At 37.0% G+C, this 23,481-nt stretch overlaps 1 protein-coding gene across 3 annotated transcripts; it reads right to left on the bottom strand.

The window, feature by feature from the left end:
* Window positions 1-1,188: 1,188 nt before the first annotated feature.
* LRRCC1 (leucine rich repeat and coiled-coil centrosomal protein 1) lies at window positions 1,189-23,420 on the bottom strand. 3 transcript variants are annotated; one of them, XM_014056214.2, is made up of 19 exons: window positions 23,324-23,420; window positions 21,149-21,354; window positions 18,905-18,970; window positions 17,528-17,695; window positions 17,241-17,404; window positions 16,941-17,141; window positions 16,401-16,585; window positions 15,738-15,930; window positions 15,425-15,573; window positions 13,809-14,013; window positions 13,225-13,364; window positions 11,501-11,702; window positions 10,136-10,321; window positions 8,321-8,495; window positions 4,996-5,159; window positions 4,051-4,259; window positions 3,329-3,466; window positions 2,066-2,201; window positions 1,189-1,452 (listed from the first exon to the last, which is right to left on the bottom strand). In XM_014056214.2, exons 1-19 carry the CDS (start codon window positions 23,380-23,382, stop codon window positions 1,330-1,332), a joined length of 3,069 nt encoding a protein of 1,022 aa, XP_013911689.2. In that variant the 5' UTR covers window positions 23,383-23,420; the 3' UTR covers window positions 1,189-1,329. The 3 variants fall into 3 exon arrangements, with proteins under 3 accessions (XP_013911689.2, XP_087563031.1, XP_013911690.2); XM_087706905.1 differs by lacking the exon at window positions 23,324-23,420 and adding an exon at window positions 22,979-23,086; XM_014056215.2 differs by lacking the exon at window positions 18,905-18,970.
* Between the last annotated feature and the right edge of the window lie 61 nt (window positions 23,421-23,481).

A 23,481-nucleotide genomic window follows, 5' to 3' on the forward strand; every position in this document is an offset into this window, starting at 1 on the left:
GAAACTTTCTCCAATTGGCAACGGTGGAACTTTCTGCAACCACAATTCCCATCATTCTAGCTGAACAGCTAGGACCTATTGTATAGTTCTGGGTCTGCCTTGAAGGACGATCATCTTAACATCCAGAAATCAATTATTTCTATAAAATGACTAGAAAATAAAATATATAAATTGACTAGAAGTCCCTAGACTTGTGCTTTCAAGCTTGTACAAAACTTGAACATTCCTACCCTTGCAGAGGATGATTCTTAATTCTGTCCAAAGGGTTCTGGTTCTTCGGGTGTCCGTTTTCACACATAAAGGTGTAGGAAGTTTTAAATTGTTAGCATGTTTCCATTCAGCCCTGGTTGAATTATATAGAACATGGGCGACTTTCCCTTCAAGGGATGAGTCAAGCAGATATTAAGAGTCATCTGTCAGTGATGCTTTTATGTGGATTCCTATAATGAGTGAACAATTGAATTTGATTACCTAATTGGGGCCTTCAAAGTGTTCTTTAAATGCTCATATTTTAAAAAGTATTGCTTTTTAAAGGGTGCTAATAAAGATGGTTTATAAGTACTGTGTAAATTTGGCAAAGACCTGACAATGGCTTTGAATACAAGAAATAATGGCAAAGGTACCTGAACTGAATAATCCTTTCAAGTAGGGAGAGTATAGGCAATAAAACCATAAAAGAAGTTGTAAAAAAAGAAATCAAAATTCATACTTTACCTTACAGATATTTCAGAATCTCAGATTTATACATATAATTTCTATTCAAACATGTAATAAAAAAGAAACTATTTCATCCTCTTAGAATTATAAAATAGCAACAATGATACCACTTTATTTTGCTTATTTATATAACAAATTTAGAGACAGCACATCTCAGTCACAGAGAAACTCTGGGCATTTTAGTTTCAGGGGTTGCCAATCTCTGCTCCTTGAGTTTATTGACAGTAGTTCTAATGATTTTCATAAAGCCATTTTCACAATAATCAATCAAACATAGGATTGTAATACCTAAACCCTTTTGATGCAATGTCGCCATTTTTAAGGCTATATAGCCTTTAAGGAATAAAATTCAGTCCTTTTAATCACCTTCAATCTCCTAATTCTAATATATTATACTGTTTAGCTTTAATGGAATGAAACCTCTTCCATGGTTGATGTAGTGAATTTTTAATGGAAACTTTAGAAGATCACTGAGAGTTTAACAAAAGTTAACTTTTATTCTGAAAATATTTACATAAAGTACAAATATAACTTATGGCAACAGGCAGCATTTCATATCATCAAACAATCTGTAATGATGGTTACAAATGCCAAGTATGCTATAGATGTATCTCAGAGTCCTTGCTGAATATCACTCAAAGCAACTGTTAGCCATTTTATTTTCTCTTCCATAGTCTTTTTATTCTTTGCAGTTTCTTGTAGTAACTGACGCATTTCTTCTTCAACCTGGTAAACCTGAAATAAATATTGTTGATAAGGTTATTATGTATCAATAAACCCAAGTCTGAAATCAGCTGAAGATATACCATGGAGGCAGAAAAGTATAGAGTTGCCTACAGCGTGTTTTCTAGAGACCACATACAAGTAATCTTCATTTGGCAACTGACTGGCCTTTGCAGTGACCATTCATAGTAACAAAGTTACAAAAAGTAACTTTGCAAACAGCCTTCCCATTTACAATCTTTTCAGGCCTATAAAGCAGCAGTTCCCTAACCTTTTCTGACTTGGCAGAAGGGGGGGGGAGAGAGGGGGGATGATTTTGTGTGTGTGGCAGGTGGCGCTTGAAGCTCCATTTGTGCAAGTGGTGGGCCCGGCACTGTTTTGCTTTTCCTAGTCAACATCTAACCTTTCTATTAACCTAACTGAACAATTTCACAGACAAAAAAGCTGCCAAGTACTTTCCTTGATACTTCTTTCTATTCAAGAATCCGCCAATTCTTGAATGCAAAACATTTTTTTCAAAGGGAAAAGTGCAGGCAACAGTTTAAAAAGGTAAACATTTGATCACTTTTGCTAGCAAACTCATTTGATTAACATATAACTGATTTCAATTGCTTAGCACAGTCACCTTTTCATTGGCTGTCGCAACTTGTTTCTGCTTTTCATTTGCTAGCTGTAGCAGTTCTGCTTGATGTGCTGCAATGGTTGATTCATGTTGTCTTCGGAAAGCATCATCCACAGAATGCAGTTTTTCCATCATAATCCTAAACAAGATACATTCTTAAATTTCCTCTATCCCATCATAATTTTCTATTGCTGATATTGTTTGTATCTATTAAGTAAAATCCAATGATGCCTATGTATCAGAAAGCAAAAAATTATATAATCTCCTCCACCTTACAGCAACCCAGGTGCCTCACATAAAGGCTTTTTGAGAAGGCACAGAAAAGAAAATATACATGCTGTAACATAAACTTATTTCCTACAATAAAGGATAATTCTGTGTGTGTGTGTCTGCCTTTAAATTTGAAAAACATACTATAGTATTACCATTTTCTCAAGACTGTTTACAAATGCCACTTTTAAATCCATATTATTTAAAATCACATTAAAAAAGAAAACTTAATTTTAATATACTATATTTTCCATGAAAGCTGGTAAAAAAGAATAACACGTATTTGTTCTTTTAAAGAAAAAGGGGTGAGAAATACAGAAATTGCTTTGCTTCAAGTAAAGCTGTTTCTCCAAAGATAATAGCAAGAACGGAAGTAAACTAATAGGTGACTTATTTCTATAAAGGTGCAACTCAAGCTAAGTAACCATTCCTAGAGGATATAAAAAAACTGTGCTCAAAAACTGGTCCCTAATTTAATCTCATCTTTTGAAAGTCTATTTCAAAAATATAAAAACAGACAGCAAACCAAACTTTGGTTGCAGTCTTTATTAATACAAATAATTCCTTTCTCTAAAATTGCATATGGGATCTAATGAGTTCTGAATGTTAAGTATATGGCATAAAATACACTTAAACAAAGCAGAAAAGCATACACAATCAGTTCATTCCTATATAAAACAAACGCTCTAGTTTATTAAACCATCATGTGAACAAATTGCATACAACATTTTCATATAAGAGAGACCTTTCTAACTTTCAAATCGAAACAGAGACAAGCCGCAAAATACCCCTCACTTCTATAAACTAGAAGTAATGTTTTGGCCAAAGCAAATCAGCCAACAGACTAGCTTCTTGAGTTAAATAAAATAAACTACAGAGTTTGTGACTAAGCTTGATTTTTTTGGCTAATTAGTATACAGTTTCTTCATCTACCTGTGGTTTAATAAGCTAAAACGTTACCTTAACATTGTGTGTTGACCTTATAAAAATACTTACTTCTGAGCTTGAAGACTTTTATCTCTTTCCTCTCTCAGCTGCTGTTCTCTGATATCAAAGTTTTCTTTCATTTGTTTAACTTGTGCTTCCAACTTGCTCAGCAATCCTCCTTTATCTTGCCATTTTTTATTCATCACACTGAAATATAATAAATATTCTAAGTGGCTTTGGAGATTGCCTTTAGTCCATGAAAAATCCTACTTAAATTTATTAATTTTAAGACAGGCTTTCCACCAGCCAATCACAAGGATTATAAATGGGAACGGCGCTTATAGTTTAACTTTATTTTCTCTTCCCATCATGAATGAATATGATCGCTAATATTTCAATGTGTGTAGAAAATAATATTGGTTTTAAGCACCTATAACTGTGATGGCAAACCTGTGGCACATGGAGCACTCTCTGCGGGCACGCAAGCAGTCACCCAGCACAGCTCCACTCCACATGTGCACGTGCCTCCCACCAGGCAGCTGATTTTTTGGTCTCTGCTGCGCATGTGGGTGGCACTCCCACCTCTTCCGCTATGGCCCATTTTTGGTTTCAGGAGGCTTCAGGGACAACTGCTAGGTCCAAAATGGGCCGTGGGTGGTGTTGTGTGCATGCATGGGGGGGGGGTGGGTAACGGTCGCACACATGTGCGGGGGGGGACGCATTGCATTGTGGGTGAGGGCAGGTGCACACGATTTCAGCATGAGAGGACAAAAAGATTAGCCATCACTGACCTATACGATTCTTTGATGTCATTGAGCTCAGCATCCTTTTCTTGCAATTGATGCTTCAGTTCTTCTTTTCTCTCATTTTGCCTTTCTAATTTTTCCAATAAATTATCTAACTGCGCATCTTTTTCCTGAAGTTGTACTTGAAGTCTCTTCTGCATTTCAATATTGTCTTCACGAAGCTTTCTTATTTGCTCATCTCGGTTCTGTGAGGCCTTCAAAGTAAAATGTTTTAATCATATACTTAAGAGTGAAATGAATTTAAAAATTTTTATTCATCACCTAACTTACATAATTGAAAAGGAATAACAGGAAATTTTTACCTTATTACGAATACAACCTCAAAAATTCATGAGATTCAATCTAAACTAAATCTTTAAACTACTTTTTCTATTTAATACTTATCCTTGGACTCAGCAAAACTGTTTTTAATCATGATGTGATTGACTCCAAATATTATTTATGACTTTTTATTTAACAGCATTTATGTATTTTATATTGCTGTTTCGGCTAATGACTGGGCAGCTTTCATAAAATAAAAGCCACTAAAACTAATTACCACAGTGAATTAAAACAATGTAAAGTTGATATTGGTACCAAACTGTAAAAAAAAGTGTTAGTATCTACACCAATTTCTCTCTGTAACAATGGACAATACAGAGCAGAAAGACAGCAAATTAAAAATAAAAACAGTATTCAATTTGTTCATGAAGCTATACCATCATGACAATTGCAGCTTTCCAATGCCCCAAAATAAAAGTATAAATCTCTGTTGTATCTATATCCCTGCTTTATAATTGTCACGGTTCACACAGTTCATTGATCGATTTCATTTTGGATTAGCATATTGTGACCCAACCATGTCTTATTCAATAATCAAGGCTTAAACTGAAATATGACCTAATCTAAACTGTTATTTACGACAGCTACAAAAAAGAAGAGCAACCTTACTTCTTTTAGCTTTCTAATGGTTTCGGTTTGATCTTCCACAATTTTAGACTTAATCTGCAAAGCATCATTGAGAGATTCATTTTGTTTTTTCAAAGCTTCAGTCTCACTAGTTAGAACTTCTATTTTGGCTTCCATTTTTCCCCGATCTTGAGCAAGAGCAGCTCCTGGAAAAGCAAAGACATCAATGATTGTGATGTAGTAAACACTGGAAATATATAAGAAAGTTCATGGAGATAGAATCACTGCTGATCTGCAGCTTGGTTTTAAATACCGGATTCATTTATTATTCAGATTGTGGCTTGCACTTCTGATTTTACAGGTAATCAATCTGTTTAGAAATGTAACCATAACTGGCCTACAGGCTGGGAATATATAGAAGTCTACATATACGCCTCATAAGCTATCAGAAAACCAAAACGAATGAAAGCAAATATACGTATCCCAGGATAATGTTGCAGGATTCAATTTGGGTTGGTCAACGGGACCAGAGACTTAGTCTTCTTAATTTTCAGACTCATGCTGGAGCCCATCTTCAGGGAACGTTGGCTACCTTAAACACTCAGAGAGCCATTTGGACTCATTTCCCACAAAAAAAGAAAACACTGGGAGCCACAAAAGTCATCCTGTACTATTTCCTGAGCAGCCACAATACTAACATATATAGTTGAATTAAAAATTCTGTTTTCTTCTGGGACTTTTCTTTTCTTGGATTTATCCATGGTTGGATTGTGTATGCATTACGTTTTAGCCGGCAACAGCCTCTTGCGCCCTGATTGGCTGGGACGCAGCTGAGGCTGTTGCCGGCCACAGTTACTACTGATTGGCCGAGATACGATCTTAGCGGTGCCGCCCAGTTCTCGGCCAGTGGTTGGTTCGTATAATTGTATAAATATCTTGGCGTGTGTTTCCCCGCCAGGAATCGTTGTCACCTCTTTTTAATGTTAAATAAACCTGCTACTGTTTGTTAATCCTGGCTTCCGCGTCCTCCTTCTGCCGAACTACAAAAGCCTACTGGGGGTCAAAAAGCTTAATAAATTGCATGTAGGTGGGTGTCGCACATTGGCAGTTGTGACGCATATTTTGAGCAACAGGGAGCCACAGCAGAAGGATGAAAGTGTCACAGGGGCTCCAGAGCCGTGCTGATCCTGCCTAGAAGAATGTGTGTGAGAAACATTCTTTTAGAAGTTGCCAGAAGATGGGCTCTAGCACAAGTCCAAAAGCTCGGAAAATTAAATCTCTGATCCAGATTTGATCCTACAGAAAAATAAAAATTTAGCATTCCCATTTTTATTCGTGAAAATAGTAGACTTAAACAGGTAATTAGATCCTTCTCTGACTTTTTGGGTTCAGGTCTATCTAAACTGTTTTGACCCCCCTTCTCCGTCTAGGAACGAAAGCCGAAACAAACGTAAATGAGAATATTTTTTAATCAGTCCAGACTCTCGTTGGCTGCAAGCCACATAAACAAAGAGATAAGCACTCTGGCAGCAAGCCCTACAAACCTTGGCAGCAATGCAAACAAACTCTGGCAGCAATCCAGCCTGCCAAGTTTGTTTCTCGTTAGTCCTTAATGTTGACTTCTGCAAGAAGGGCATGGCACAAGCAGTCTCTTTTATAATCAGGAGAGGATCTTAATGAGCATCAGCTGAGTGTAATTACGTAGTTGTTCTTGACGCCAAGTAGCCCTTCGATGGCGTGCATCCCGGAACAACTCACTGGTGGTTTCTGGATCACTCACTCTTGTCTCCTCCCCACTGATCCAAGGCTCAGGCGCCACCTGGTGGCCAACCAGTCTCTCTGCGCCCTGCTCGGAGTCCAGGGTCCTCCACCTCCTCCAGGGCCGACTCATAAGACCCCTCGCTGTCGGAGTCTGGTGACAGCTCCAACGGCTCCTGCCGGCCACAACACTAACCCTTCCTAGAATTGCTAAAACCAAACAGCCACTTTCTTAAACATTGCAGTTGATGATATGATGGGTCATCAGTGAATGATGATTAATGCTAGAATTATTTTCCCTAGTGGGTCAGCAGGTAGGAAACTGATTGCCATTGAGGTCATTTACTTCATTTACTCTAAGCTGTTTTGGGATTTGAAGAGAAGTAAATGTTACTGTTTATGTCAGGGATGTCAAACTTGCATCATCACAGTGGCGTCACATGGCGTATCATGACTTTTCCACTTTTGCTAAACCAGGTGTGGGCATGGCCAGTGTGTGACACATCCGGCACACGGGCTGCAAGTTTCACAGCCCTGATTTATGCCAACCTATATTGTGATGTGAAAACACATCCAAGTCTTGTCAAAAGAACTACCATATTTTTCAGAGTATAAGATACAACTTTTCCCCCCAAAAGAGGATGAAAATCTGGGTGCATCTTATACACTGAATACAGCATTTTTGGCTTACCAAAACCCCGCCCATTTTGCAAAAATGGATGTCCAGAGGGTTTGGGAGGCTTGCAAAGTGCTCCTGGGGACTGGGGAAGGCAAAAATGAGCAACAAATGGGCCATTTTTGCTCATTTTTGCCCCCCCCCCCCAAAGTCCCCAAGCTCTGCATGCCCCCATATTTTTTTGCAAAAAAACGAGGTGTGCAGAGGGTTTGGGAGGCGTGTAGAGTGCAAAAACTTTTTTTTTGAAAAAAAAAATACCTCGTCAAAATTATGGTGCATCTTATACTCTGGTACATCTTATAATCAGAAAAATACGGTATCTCGTATTTCAAATAATGGCCTGGAAAGCTGTATCTAGGGGAATCGTGGTATTTCTAAATGTTCCCTTTAGACAAGTGTTTCTCAACCTCAAAAATATGCTGGCCTGGGAATTCTGGGAGTTAAAATTCCCTGCATCTTAAAGTTTTTAAGGATGAGAAAGCCTTAGAGACATTTAAAAAATAGAAGCCCTCAGTTTACAGAGTCTCTGCTTCTGGTGTGAAAAAGCATCTTGGGGAAGTATATTTTAACTGTGTGGACCACTGCAAACATAATAGCACAATCCAAGAGAAATTATCCCCAAAATAGGTGTATATGCTGTACAACTGAGGTACATAACATATTGTATTCTGATGCCATATTCAGACAATTTTTGTTTCTCAAAGCAGTTCACCAAGCAAGATTTTTGAGATATTTTTTTTCCCCCTGGCAAATGTAAGGGGAATATATTGCTTTCTCTCTGCTTTGGCTATCTTTCAGGAAGGCAGGGATATAAAATCTTCTATGTATAGTATTAGACTTTAGTTTTGTGGCTTTTATAGAGGATTAGGTACATAATGATAAACTGGTTGGTTCTAGCAGGGGATAGATAAAGGATAAAAGACTGAGTACTACCTTGCTGTGCCAGCTCCTCTCCCCATATTTTTCTTTCTGCTTTTAATCCATCAATTACAGACTCCTGAGCTGTTACTTGTGAGATAAGTTTTGACTTTTCCTGCTTAAGAAGCTCAAGTTGAATAGTCTTTTGTTGGTCTTCCTCTACCATATTTTCAAGTGTTTGTATCCGACTCTTTGCATAAAAGTAAAAAGAAAAAATAGAAACCAACAAACTTTAAAGCAGCTAAAAAATTTAAAAACAAACATTTTCACATGCATATCGTAGCATATTTATAATCACTTGTTGCTGACAGTAGTAAGACCTCTAGCTGTGACTTCTAAGCGAACCTAATGTCACTGAAGGGGAACATCTATTGTATCTATTAATTGAACTCCTTTGACCTTAATTGTAGGCGATTCAGAAAAGTAAGTAACCCGATGAAGCATTTAATCAAGGGCAATGAAGTGGTGAAAAGCTAAAGAAGGATAAAAAGAAATCCTAAAGAATAAAAAAATCAAGATAGTTAAGTTAACAAGCCAAAGCATGGGCTACTATCTTCTATTCAGAATTAAATTCCAGGAGCATTGTTTATTGCAGTTTACTGTGAAATATAGGAGACTAGTCCAAGCAGGACCAGAAATCATGGTTCTGCAACTACTGAAAAAATGATAGTCAACTATAAACTTCCAGTTTTCACCATTCGAACGTGTCCTCCATGTAGGTCAAAGCTACCTTTTGCTGTCCAGGTTGAAAAGTAAATATTTCCCAAGTTTTTAAACATACCCAACTCCCATGATGGTGAACCTATGGTACGCATGCCCGAAGTGACATGTGGAGCCAATATTGCCTGGCACATGTGGTGTCACCCGTTTCTCTTCCGGGTTTCTGGTGCACATGCATGCGCAATGATCAGCTGGCCGTGCGTGCGGCAGTGCTGGTCTTCCATTTTCTGGCGGAGCATGGGCACCAACGAGTTGATTGTCGCACACACATGTGCGTCATTAACCTGAAGACTAGCTGACGGAAACCGGAAGTTCATTTTACAGCATGCGCATGCACACTGGGCAGCTCTTGAGTGAGCTGAATGAATGAATGTTGCTTATTATTTTTATTATATGTGTCTACGTCATTGTCTGTATTCCCCTTCCTGATTTTATGTGAGCCGCCCTGAGTCCCCTCAGGGAAAAGGGCGGCCTACAAATGTTAATAAACATTCCAAACATTCTCTTCTTCTGGTTCGCGTCCCAGATGAGCGTCAGCCCTCCCTTTTCGGCACTCAGGGCCGAAAAGGTTCACCATCACTGCCCTACTCTACTCTTCTCCATCCAGGCAATAGATTCATCTTTATCAATTAGACATTTCTGCCTGATACACACTCTTTACTTATTTTCTTTTCTGCACCTGCTTTCAGGACAGAAACTTTACGTGTTGTCTCTGTCTGTGCTCCCTTCAAAAGAATATGTTTCATCATGGAAAAGCTTTTCATCACCAGTTTATGATCATGAATGATGAGAGATGGATCTTGAAGCATGCAAATTTAAATGTTCTTGTGGCACATCATAGTAAGAAACCATTTTTTTGCTACATGTGAATGACAGTGGTTGAATTATTAATTTTTCTTAATTATTTCAGATAAAACTGTATCTCCTTGAACTTTTTAGCATCATTACTTACTCATTGATCATACAAAAAGCTTTCATTGCATTGAGTTGGAATCAAATCTAAAGTACAGCATCACAAAATGTTTTGTTATTATTATTAAAGTGTTTCTGATTCATCACAAAATACAATGTATAGAACACAATATATAAGATATATCTAAAAAGCCATACTTTCAAGTTGTACACTATGTCTTGCTTTGATTTGATTACTTCTGTGATTTTATCTTTTTGTTCTTTCACCACAGATGTCAGCTCATGGATCAAACTAGCAGATTGCTTTTCCTTTTGCTGAGACTGGAGAAGAACTTGTTTATGTTCTGCCAGCTCAGCAGTAAGTCTATCAAAGCCTTCTTTAACCTATTTTAGTAAGAAAACAAAAGATTCAAATAAGGTGTTCAGCATTAACATTTCAATGAATGACAGTTCAATTTAAAAATGCATTCACTAAGCAATATTAATTTGCACTGACAAAAGAACAATTCAGGAGGCCATCTATTAATTTAAAACATATCAGAATAAGACACATTTAAACAAATCAAACTGATTGTGTTTTAAATTTTTACTTGCAAAATTACTTGCAATACATTTCTTTTAAAATCTACTGGTTTAAAGTTACATGAATAAGTTTATTTTCTTATAACTGAATAAAGTTTTTCTTCTAAATGGCTGGGGTTTTTGCTTGCTTTGTTCTATTTTTGAGAAAATACTGTTCAGAAATCATAGTCATATTTTTTGGAACTGAGGGGACCAAGCACAGTATACATTTTCCAAGGTGTTCTAAAGAAAATAATTTCACTGACCTACAGGAAGGTCTTTCAATGGTTATACTATTTCTTCATAGCTAGATCCTCAATGATTTATCCAAGTTTCTAAGAAGCATTATTAAGAATGGGAAGGATGAAGCTAAGGGTTTTATAAAACTGAAGCACAATAACTGAAGCCGATAGCAAAGTTGTTTTAAAATTTAGTGAGACTTAAGTCAATTGTCTTTCTTACACTTGAATCATTGTGGTGTACACATGCATTTGTTCTTAATTCAGAATGACTTCATTACTATTTAATTAACTTTAATCCTGGTTAGAAAGACAGAATTAACTACAGTGGTGGAATTCTTTTTTTTTAACTACTGGTTCCATGGGTGTGGCTTGGTGGGCATGGCAGGGGAAGGGTAATGCAAAATCTCCATTCCCATCCCACTCTGGGGACAGCCAGAGGTGGTATCTGCTGGTTCTCTGAACTACTCAAAATTTCCGCTACCAGTTCTCCAGAACCTGTCAGAACCTACTGAATTTCATTCCTGTAACTCTTGTACAAATGCCAATTTAACATCTGCACTATTGGTAATAATATTGGCAGCTTATTAAGATGGACCTTAGGTTTTGAAAGCTTTTAAATAAAGCACATTTTTCATAAAATAGAATCATCGACCTCAACCTTACATGTTTTCAATGTAGTTAAATCATTTCAGTATCTACCTAAATTGAAGAGCAAAATAACTCTTATGGTTTCTTTTTCCATATATTTTCCTCTTCTTACCTCTGAAAATCTTTTTGCCTCTATAGTTAAGGCTATCCGGAACTCATCTTCTAGATCCTTATATTTCTGGTTTAATAGATGACGTTTTTCCTGTAATTCTTTAATATGGTCTTTATGTCTCTGTTCTTCTCTGGCTACTTCTTTTGACAGAGCTTCTTGAAATTCTGAGCCATGTAATATAACTCTGGTTTCCAGTTCTTTTCTGAAACAATAAGACAGAATAGCAAAAGCACTTAGACTTATATACCGCTTTACAGTGCTTTACAACCCTAAGCGTTTTACAGTCAGCATATTGCCCCCAACAATTTGGGTCCTCAGAAGGATAGAAGGCTGAGTCAACCTTCAGCCTGGTGAGAGTCAAACTGACAAACTGCAGGCAGCCGGCAGTCAGCAGAAGTAGCCTGCAGTACTGTACTCTAACCACTGTGCCACTGCAGCTCTACATTAAGATGAACAGAAATTGTTTCTCATAAGCAAAATTCTGTACTTCTAAGAAGCCCATATTTAATGTGGAGGCACAAAGTACAATCCAGGATTTCATAAAAAATTCCAATTGGATAGATTACAATTCCATTATAGAACCACCATTTTTGCCATAAGGACTTTCGGTCTTCTTTCAAATTTACATGCCAGCCTTTAAAAAAGAATGGTGTATATATTTTTGGCTGGCAAACTAAGCAGAACCAAAACAAAATAAACAGTATAAAAGCCAGACCAGTATAAAACAAAAATATAATTAATTCAGTTTTCACTCAATTCGTTACAGTTAATGGAGAGTCAGTTTGGTCTAGTGATTAAGGCACCCGTCTAGAAAGCAGATCATGAGCTCACCTTCTTAGCCATAAAAGCCAGCTGGGTGACTTTGGGCCAGCTCTCTTTCTCAGCCAAGCCCACCTCACAGGGTTGTTGTGGGGAGAATAGGAAGGTGCATTTGATGTTTTCATCATTTTGAATTATTTGTAAAAGCAATAAATGCAGGAAATAACATATCTTTTAACCACCCCGCCCCCAGAATCATCTTATGGAGTAATGGGGTGCACAATAATTTAGTAAGTAAGTAAGTAAGTAAGTAAGTAAGTAAGTAAGTAAGTAAGTAAGTAAGTAAGTAAGTAAGTAAGTAAATAAGTAAATAAGTAAATAAGTAAATAAGTAAATAAGTAAATAAGTAAATAAGTAAATAAGTAAATAAATAAAAATATGAGCCCTGAATTTTTGGAGATAAATGTCCCAGTTCTATCATGTTAAAAATAATTATTGGTTAATAGCTTCTGGAAGAATTCTGGTAATTTCTCCCAAAGTCATCAGGAACCCCAAATTGTGCAGCTTTTTAAAAAGATACAATACACAAACGAGTTCAAGTGAAATTAAGACGGTTTAGGTACAAAGCTCTATCCTAAAATGCTTAAATTGACCCTTCTTTATTTTCTGAGACATTGACGATTTTTCAATTTAAATCTATATTGTATATAATGTTTTGATTGTTGATTTTTACAAAAAATGATTTGGAACTGCCACATAATAATCTATTCTACAAAAGGTTTGTAGAAAGGTTAATCTGGTCAGGATTTATTCAGTGAAGAAATCTCATGTTTAAAACTTGAAAAAATTTAGGAACATTTTTAAAAATTAGGTATTTATTAAAAGTTTCAAAAATGTAAAATGAGCTGTTTCTCACATACTCAACAATGCTATATATCTTTGCTGGATTGTTAGGAAACATGTACCTGTGTTCCTGCTCTCTTAGCCTTAGGAGTTCATGGACTTGTTCCACCTTTTCTTTTTGTTGCTGGAGAGAGATTCGAAGTAACTGCACTTCTCTCTCAGCTGCTGATGCTTTAAGTTCTGCAGTTTGAATCCTTTTCATCTGCAGTGTTTGAAATAACAGCAAGAGAAATGACCACAATTTCAAAGTTTGATAGCACAAGCAGATATTCTTGAGCAGTAGCATGTTTTCCCGATGTACAATTAAGGTTTTTAAAAAAGTTTTCACAAATAATTATCTGGTTTCAGTATAAAGCACAATACAGAAGCATTAGAGAGTAACTCTTGGCCAGTGCGGAAGCAATAACTTAAAGTTTTTGGACTGAATCGTCAAAGCTACTTTGATCCAATATCAAAACACACACACCATTGACTCTTATCATTCTGACGAACCTATCTTAAAACATGCTCCAAAAATCAGTATATGTAATTCATTTGACAACATTGAAGGAAGAACAGAGCTATTCTTTATATATCAAGTAAAATTCTGGTTGTATTAAAAAAAATTCAAAAAGCAAAAAAAATATATGTAACACAACAAGTCTACCTCTGAAGCTTGCTGATGTGCTTTTTGTGACTCCAGCTTGGAGAGAGCTTCTTCTAAAGTCTGGAGAGCCTTGTGTTGATCCTCTTCTTTTTGTTTGGACCGCTCTAGCTCCTTACCAAGTTTTTCAGCTTCTTCTTTCACTTGCCGAATATCAATCTGAAGTCTCGTCTTTGCATTTCTTTCTCTCAAAATCAGCTCCCTTAGCCTGAGAAATATATATGTGGATGGTGTATTTATTTACTTATCTATATTCCACTCCATTATTTTTAGAAATAACTCAAGGTGATGAACATATCAAACACACTTTCCTCCTATTTTCCCCACAGCAACTTCATTATTTTACTTCAAATTGTTATTTAAACTGAGCAAATGAAGGGATGTCAGAACAATTATTCGGGTCAAGGCATATCTGAACTCAGATGTTCTTGAATCACAATTTACAACAGGTATATCCAATCCATGGCCCACAGGCTACCTATGGCCCTGGAAAGCTAGTAAAGAATCTCACAAGTTAATAAAAAATATAAAAAATAAAATTTGTTACTTATAGCAATAGCACTTACTCTTATATACTGCTTCATAGTGCTTTACAGTCCTCTCTAAGTGGAGTCAGCATATTGCCCCCAACAATCTGGGTCCTCATTTTATCAACCTCGGAAGGATGGAAGGCTGAGACAACCTTGAGCCTGGTGATATATTTTATATGCGACCCCAGATAATTCTGTTCACTCAATGCAGCCCAGGTAAGTCAAAAGGATGGACAATCATAATTCAGACATACATCTTCCTTGTCTTGTGTTTAGGGCAGCCAAGCAGTTAGTATCCTCTCCTCTAGATGTGCAGGACTACAACTCCCAGATTTCTCATACAAAAGGCCGTACTACTACTACTGCTACTACTACTACTACTACTACTACTACTACTACTACTACTAATAATAATAATAATAATAATAATAATAATAATAATAACAACTTACTATACTTCTATGCTGCACAACTCTTAATGACTTTGGATAGCTCATAAATAATCAAAACAAAGAAATTACACTAAAACTAAGAGAAGAAAAAAGAAAGAAAAAGATGGCAGGAATGACAGATTGGATGGAAACAAAGATCTGAGCGAAGAGTCTTGGCTTCATAACTCTTTGAAACAATGGCACAGCATGGGCTATCCAGATCTCGGAGAGAACCTCATTCCAGAGGATAGGCATTACTATAGTTCCAGGGTCCTGATTTATATTACATAGGTTTAATTGAAGACATTTGGGGTATATCGGACCAACTCTGCAAGATCAAATTGGCCAGGAAGTTACTTTCAAATCAAGTAAGTCACTGAAGTTCTATGGCTCAGGATTAACTCGCTCTGCCATTCTTAGGCCACTTTATTACCTAGGTAATATCCATCAAATTCACTGAAAGAAATATCAAAAGACATGTCACTTAGAACGATACAGTGAGTTCAACTGATTTGCTAGTGTATATATACCCACAAGTAATGATCATATTTTACTGCTCTCAAGAGCTTAAGAATGTAAGAATGAACAAATTCTTTCCATGTGAATTGCAACCAACATTGCCAACTTAAAAGAAATTATGCAGTATACTAATACTCACCTATCTGTAGTGTAAACAGCTACGCTTTGAATATCTTTTTCTTCTTTGGCCTGATTCTGCAGCTGCTTAATGCTTTCACTCAGTTTCTTTTCAGCTTGTTCAGCTTTCCATCGCTTCTCTCTCTCCTGATCTAGTTCTTGAATTAGTGCCTAAAGAAGAAAATGTCTTTTTCTGAAACAAGCTAGTAATGTATCAAAAGTCCCTTGCTTCTATTAAACAAAAGCTATCGCAATTTAAAGTTTATGTCAATACTATATAGCAAAAATGAAAATCCCTCAGGCACATATCACTTCAGAATAATAAATATATCTACCCTGTAAGTGAATTCTTCTTGAATACCAGAATCCACATTTAGTGTTTTCATTTGACTTTTCAGCCCACTCAGTTTCTTCGGTGTTTTCCCCACTATTTTCAAACTTGCAATTTCTGAAGCTGGGCTTGAACTTTCTTGCTCTTTGATATGAGATTCTTGAAATTTAGGCTTGATGAAATCTTTCTCTTGTTCTCTAAGTGAAACAAAAATTGAATTTGCATACTAGAATGGATAAAAGCTTACCAGAATATCAAGTGGGTATCATTTAAAGGGTCCCAAAGTAATTAGAAGGGTATTAAAAGTTATAAAACTATCCCACATGTAAATTTCTGCAAACAACCATCCTATCTACAGTTTCTAGAAAAATACATCTGGACTAGATTTTTAGGCAGTAAATAAAATGATTCTAAAATTTTAGATTCATTTTCAGCAGTTACATTTGATTCTTAACTTTATTATCCAAGTCAGAAAAGAAAGTAGAAATTATTTATAGAAAGGATCAAAGATGAACTCCATCACCATTAAGCTTCACCATTAATTAGTCTTATTTTCATGAAAACCAGGTTACATTCAATTCTGCAGATTACTAATCTTCATAAATAGTAACAGACTACATGTGAATATGAAAGCACTGATATCTGAATTAAGACTAAGATATCATACCTGGCTGACAGTTTGCCTCTTTGAGAACGGAGCTTGGTTGATAAAGTGCTTTTCCGATAATTAGGCAACTTGCTCCTTTTAGTAGCTTTTCTATTCTCTTTTCCACTTTCACTACCACTGTCTGAGGTAAAATCTGTTTCTTTTTTGGCTTTCACAGTCACATCAGCTTTTGAAGAATTAGTAACCTGAAAATAAGCAAATATGTTGATCAGGAACTCTTTATCTGTTCACTTTTGCTATTGTTTCCTCTGCTGATCCAAGGAAAGATAATAAATGTTATTAGAAATTAAAAACACATTGAAAAACAAACACGAAGTATTCCATTATCAAAGAAACAACCCAATCTCCCACAACAGCTAAGAACATTATTCAGACAAATAAACAGAACACCAGACGAAGGAATAACAACCAATACATCTTTCAACAAAATGGCTTAATCCTGAGCTGCATATATTGTCTTCTATTGGGATAATGTGATGCAATAAAAATACATCAACAAATATTTATCAAGCTAAACTAAAAAAAACATTAAGTTACTACCTTTTGCAGGAGGTGAGATATCTGTTCTTCTAGTTTTTTTATTCTTGAGTCATTATCAAATTTAATTTTTTCTGGCTCAGAAGATGACATTATTTCAGTGGAAGAGCTAGTGGTAGTGCAAGGTAATATTTTTGTCCTCTGGCGAAACTGGGCTAATACTTGATCAATACGCGGTGTCATTATTGGCAAATTAACATCGGTCTATTAAAAAGAAATTAAAAATTCTAAGTCATACAAAAAGAAGTTCAAACTAACTTTGCAGACTTCAAATAAAAGCAAAAATATTTTAATTTACAGCACCTCTTCTTCATCTGTGTAACTGGAAACTAAACAGCTTAAGAGATCTTCCAAGCACTTCAAATCAGATGAGTTTGGTTCCATTAAATTAATCGGTTCTCCAAATATATTCTTCCCATCCAAGATGGTCAGCTGAGGTAAAGCCTGAAGGAGAATCTCTCTGTAGCCTTCAAATAATAAAAGAAATTACTTTATAACTGCATTGTGTAAAGCCTCCAAATGCTTTTCCAAATTAGTTTCATTTGCACTAGATTTTATCCTATCCACCTGAACAATTGCAGCACTTTTACCTCTTTTGGCACACACGGGGTTACTTTTTCCATTTTTCTCCAAAGTAAGATTAGCCAAGTATTGCAGTCCACTAAGGCACTGAAGTAAATGGTTAACATTATTTACACAATTGCTGTGAAGTTCAATATGATTAATTTTATAGTCGGGTCCTCGAAGATGTAGAAGTCCTGTAAAAATACAAATCAATAATAAAAATCAAAAATTATTTATCTAAGCACAGTTTAATTAAAATAGGGGGGGGGGGCACTCCTTCTTTTGTAAAGTATTCCAAAATTATTTTTTTATTAGGAAAAGGGTTGTGCCTATCTCCATAAAACAACTATGATTGCGCAAAACCAAGGAATAGAGGAAAGTCAGACTAATTCATTTAGACACCAAGACTGACTATTTGTCAATGCATTATGAGATCATCACAGAGCAGGCACCATTTGGATTTCCAGCCATTGTAACAGTGTATGGGAATGGCTTTGGGACAGGAAGAGCCACAGCCAGGACAAGTCAGATAAGAGGCAGCTTATCTTTCAGAAGGAATGTGGATATGGCAAGCTACCTAATTCTTGGGCTGTAAAGGAAATGGGGCGAGAAATGTCCTCGCAGACTTACAAGATTCTGTTAATGCAGAGGTGGGCTTCTGCCAGTTCGGACTGGTTCAGGTAAACCGGTAGTTCCAACCACTGGTTCCACCCACCCATCCTATATATCTCACTCTCTGGCTCGCTCACCCTGCCCACACAGCCCAGCTGATTTCCGCCCCTTGACCGCTCTACTCACCGTGGCTTCCCAAGAAGGTATGCTGGAAGCTGCACGCAGGAAATCACCATGTGTTTGAAGCCACGTGCAAGCACGGACAGCACACACAAGCGAAGCAAGCATGTATGTGCTCGCTCACGTTTTCGGTTCTGCACTAGGCGAACCAGTTGTTAAATTATGTAAAGCCCACCTCTGGGTTAATGTTATTGTACAATAAAGCAGAGCTAGTACATCAGGGTGTCCTTCTTGCCTGGAATACCTTGTAAGGCTGATAGCTACAGATAGAAGAACATATTGAGCTAGTCCTGCTAATAAATTGCCTTCTTCTCTGAAAGTTCTAACGACCTCCAAAACTGCAGTGTCACAAACACATTCAGGGGTGTCAACATCCTTGGGCTCAAAATTGTGCGTGCATCCGGGTAATCCTAATCCTACTCTTTTTAAATTATGCGCCAAATGCATTGCACCCACATAAAAAGAGGTGAGGTAACCGTCAACTGGTTGTGTCCATAATTTTGAAGCCTATGACTGTCACTGTGTTAGGCTCTCCGCATATGGATTTCAAAATAAGTTCTTCAAAGTCAGTAATGCTTGGGTTTGAATAGATGGAGCTGAAAATATCTTACCTGAAAGGTCATCTATACGGTTGTAAGATAAATTCAGTTTCGTTAAATTATATAGCTTTTCCAGCCCTAGGGAAGAGACATTTTTTTAAATGAAAGCAACTATATAGACAAACAATCTGAAGTTAGTCCAATACATATTTCAATACTTCTTTTAAGACTTCTAGCCATTCTGTGAACATTGTACTACCACCTCCAATTAGTCAGCATTCTGTGCTTAAACTTTAAGGAGCTATTGTTCTGACAGCTTTATCTTTTTTATGTATCCTTTACAAATCCTGGCTAAGCATGCTGCCTCCTTCATTTATAAATGGATCATAAGTTAGCATTAGGATAATTACCAAGGTCCATTAATTTAGGGTAGCCTTGGTAGCCAAGCCAAAGCTTATGATTCCCTGAACTCTTCATCTTTTATTCGTGATCTCATTGTGTACTTTTAATTGTGAACCTCAGCAAAGCCATTTTAGTCTTCTGGTTCAGTTATAGCTGGTTTGGCATTAGGCTGCTGAATAACTCAAAACATACTGGAAATCTTGTGGGTGGGGGTAGGGATGGAGGAAGGGAGAGAGAAATGCAACATGAACACAGTTTTCTTGTAGCAGCAGTATACTTCTGATATCATTGCAAAGTCATACCTACTGCAAATGAATCCTTACTACACATCTAATCTGGAGTCCCCTTATCTCAGCTATCACAACAAGGACTATTGAATATTTTATACATATTTAAATAGCTGCTCATCTCACAGATTTGTGACTCTGGGCAACGTACAATAAAAAAAGTATTACTGAACCATTACTGTCAAATAGGCACAGGCCATTAAAAATGCTAAATCTCTACAGGCATCCTTTTAATGAGTCAAGTGTACAAAAATGCTATAAATCTCCAACATTCAGGAACTGTAATTAAAGGGGGAAAAGGGAATGGGAATATGACAGGTCTTAAGAGCCATTTTTATTTCAGCCTCCATTATTAAATGATGGGGCAGAGTGCTTTAGGCAGGTAAACATATTTCAGTATATTCAAAATGTTCTGTGGTTGACCGCCCATTCTATGGAGAAGCAGACAAAGTTACTACTTCTCCAGTTTCAGAAATATAAATTTCAGCTATTATTGTAAAAATGGTTTTCCTGATAAATAAATCTTCAAGCTTGGGAAAGTTCAAAAAGGCTTGATCCAGTTTTTCTACAACTAGTGTTACATATTGCATTAGATCTGTGTTTCTCAACCTTGTCAACTTGAAGTTCTAAGGACTTAAATTCCCAGAATTTCCTACCCAATATGCTGAGGGAATTTTGTGAGGTGAAGTCAACACATCTTCAAAACATTGGTCTAGACCAGTGTTTCTCAACCTTGGCAACTTGAAGATGTCCGGACTTCAACTCCCAGAATTCCCCAGAAAGCTTTTCCCCAGCTTTTGCTGTCTGGGGAATTCTGGGAGTTGAAGTCCAGACATCTTCAAGTTGCCAAGGTTGAGAAACACTGGTCTAGACATTTCCCTTGGGGAAGCTCTAGGAAGGGGGAATCTGCACTATTAATTCTTTTGTCTGGGGGTCTTGAACCTTGAGAAGCCATTCAGAACAGTAGGAGACAGCACTGGCGTCAGCAAAGAAATCAACAAAAGTCCTTTAGTAAGTTTTCTTTAACCTAGAAATTCTGAACCTTTTTCTGTCATGAATCCCTTTGAGAGTTTGGTGAAACCTATGGACATTGTTTCAGAAAAATGTCTGAAAAATTCGTAAATATTTAAATGCAACATAAGCCAATTATGCCCAAGTATGGTTACCAAAATGTTTTTAAAAAATAACAATTATAGCAATATAGATGCTTCTTTATTAATCAGTTAAATGTATAAAAATGTATTTTTAAGGTATAATTTTAGATGAGTTTTATTAAAGTGAAAACTTTTGAAATCTGGAGATCCTAAATCAGGTTGTTGCTGACGAATGTTACTGATTGAAAAAAACAGTGAATAAAGTTGCAATATTTTCCCCATCCATGTACAGAGATTCCCTGAAAATTATTTACAGACCACAGTTAAGAATCCCACTCTGTGCAGAGCTTCCCAATCATGGTCACTTGAAGATGTGTGAACTTCCTAGAATTGCCTATCCCAAGGCAATTCTAGGCCTTAAGTCAACACATCTGGTAGTTGCCAAGGTTGGGAAACATTGTTTTCTAGTTCCTTCCCACAAATGGAAGAAAACCTATATTAATCCAATATCAAGCCTTGATCTAAGGACTGACCTTCGACTTTTGTTATCAAGTTGCAAGCCAAATTTAAGGTACGCAGGTTTGCAAGGCAGCTTAGGCCTTCAATCCAATGTATACGATTTGATGAGAGATCTAGATGTTGTAAGTTCAACAGGTGATCAAGACTTTCAATTCTGGCGATCAGGTTACAGTGCAAGTTGAGTGTGTGAAGTTCTGAACTTAAAGGAAGCTCTGCTAAACTATAAATGAAAAACATATGACAAAACATTGGTTTTTAACAATATGTAGAAACTTTGAAGTACATGCAGCCCTTGACTTACAACAGTTCATTTAGTGACTACTCAAAGTTATGATGGCACTGGAAAAAGTGACTTATGACATTTTTTCACACTTATGACCATTGCAGCATCCTTATGGTCACACGATCAAAATTCAGATGCTTGCCACTTGACTCATATTTATGATGGTTGCAGTGTTCCAGGATCATGTGATCATCTTTTGTGATGTCAATGGGGAAGCCAGATTTACTTAATAATCATGTTACTAATTTAAAAGCGGCACTGATTTACTTAACAACTCAGGCAAGAAAGTTCAGAAAATGGGCAAATATGTAAGTTGCACTTGACAACTATCTTGCTTAGCCACAGAAATTTGGGGTTTAATTGGGTTCGGAAGGTTGAGAGTTCAATCCTAGGTAGCAGATGATTTTTCTCTTTAAGGTGCAAATAAATAAATAAATAAATAAATAAACAAATAAATAAATAAATATATGTGTGTGGTTTTTTTATTTTTTATTTTATATTTACCACAAATATAACAAAGGCAACAATAAAAATATTGGGTTTCTGTCGTGATGGACTCTTGTGACGAGCCGATAGACAGATGATAGAAGCAGTTAGCTTTCTCCCATAATTGGGGCTTACCAGGGGTTATAAAAATCTAATATATATATATAAATAATCAGATATGAACTCCGTGCAGTATCAGGAAGGACATCCAACTAGGACTCCATCCAGTCGCTGTGACTCTACCCCAAATTAAGGTATTATAGAGTCATAAAAAGGGGAGTTTTGTGGTCATAAGTCAAGGGCTACTTATAACAAGTAACAAGTATTCAAGCCCATGAAAACCACACCGTATACAAGGTACTCCAGTATTTTCATGATTCTCTGGATAAAAATGTTAGTATTAAAAATACTTAATTGTGCCAAGTCAAACTTCTTGGTGCAGTCATCTAATCTTATCCTAGCGCTTTGAGGAAAAGCCAGATATTCAAAGCTGAATCTCAGAGGCAGAATGTTCCACGGGGCTGCCCTGGAAAAGGCATGCCTCCTAACTCCTATCAAATAGCAAAATTTAAGGGAAGGGACTAGGAGTGTGCCCACCATATCTGACCCTATAGGGTAAGTATTCGTCCTTCGAGAAAGGCAGTCCTGCAGATAACCTGGCCCTGATCCAGACAGGGCTTTAAAGTGACGGCTAACATTTTGAATTGCACCTGGAAAGAAACCAGAAGCTAGTGCAGCTTCTAACAAAGGTGTTACAAGAGCAAACTAGGGCCCCCATTACTGTGCACACTGTTGCATTCTGGACCAATTGAAATTTTAGGTAGTCTTCAAGGGCAGCCCCATGTACAGTGCATTGCAGTAATCCAAATTAATATTAAATGCTGGTATGTATTAATGAATAAAATATGTATCATGACTTGCAGCTGTTGATAATTTTTTTTCCACCAAAGCAAAGAAATCTAATTCTATGCTATCAATTCAATGATAGCTGACCTTATGGTAGCAGTCTGTAAATTAAATTATACATTATGGAAAGACTTTTTTTTTTTGCACGGGATAGCCTCAACTTATTTACCATCTTCTTCCACATAAAAAGACCACACATTCCATGGAGCATCCCTTTTAAATTTCTTCCAATAATTTAAAAGACTAAATAGCCTTTGGCTAACAATTCAGGCTTGTCTCCCGGTCTACTTTAAAAGGGGCGGGGGATGGAGAGAAAAAAACACCAAAGGTGGAGCTGTGACCCCAAATTACCCCAGCACTTCTGCATGACACCCAAGGAAGGACAAGGGGAAGCAACCCCTAAGTGTGCAAAAAATGATGCAACCTCGCAGTAGAGCAACACCTGAGACGGATTTGGAAAAAGCTCAGGGACTCCCCTATGCAGGGCTTCCTCTGCCTCCTGGTAGCCTCTCACCTCTTGATGGCTTTATCCATTAGGCTGAGCTCCCCTGAAGTTGCGCAGACCGCCGCCATCCCGCTCCGCTTAGTGACCTCCCCCCCCCCAGCCTGAACCGCGGTAATTGCCGCCCTCCGCTTTGAACCCCGCCCACCAGGCCCTCCTCCCTGTGACTG

Source organism: Thamnophis sirtalis, unplaced genomic scaffold, assembly GCF_051295495.1.
Source record: "Thamnophis sirtalis isolate CommonGarterSnake01/CBP01778 unplaced genomic scaffold, rThaSir2_p1.2 scaffold_2, whole genome shotgun sequence".
In the NCBI taxonomy this organism is placed as follows: domain Eukaryota; kingdom Metazoa; phylum Chordata; class Lepidosauria; order Squamata; family Natricidae; genus Thamnophis; species Thamnophis sirtalis.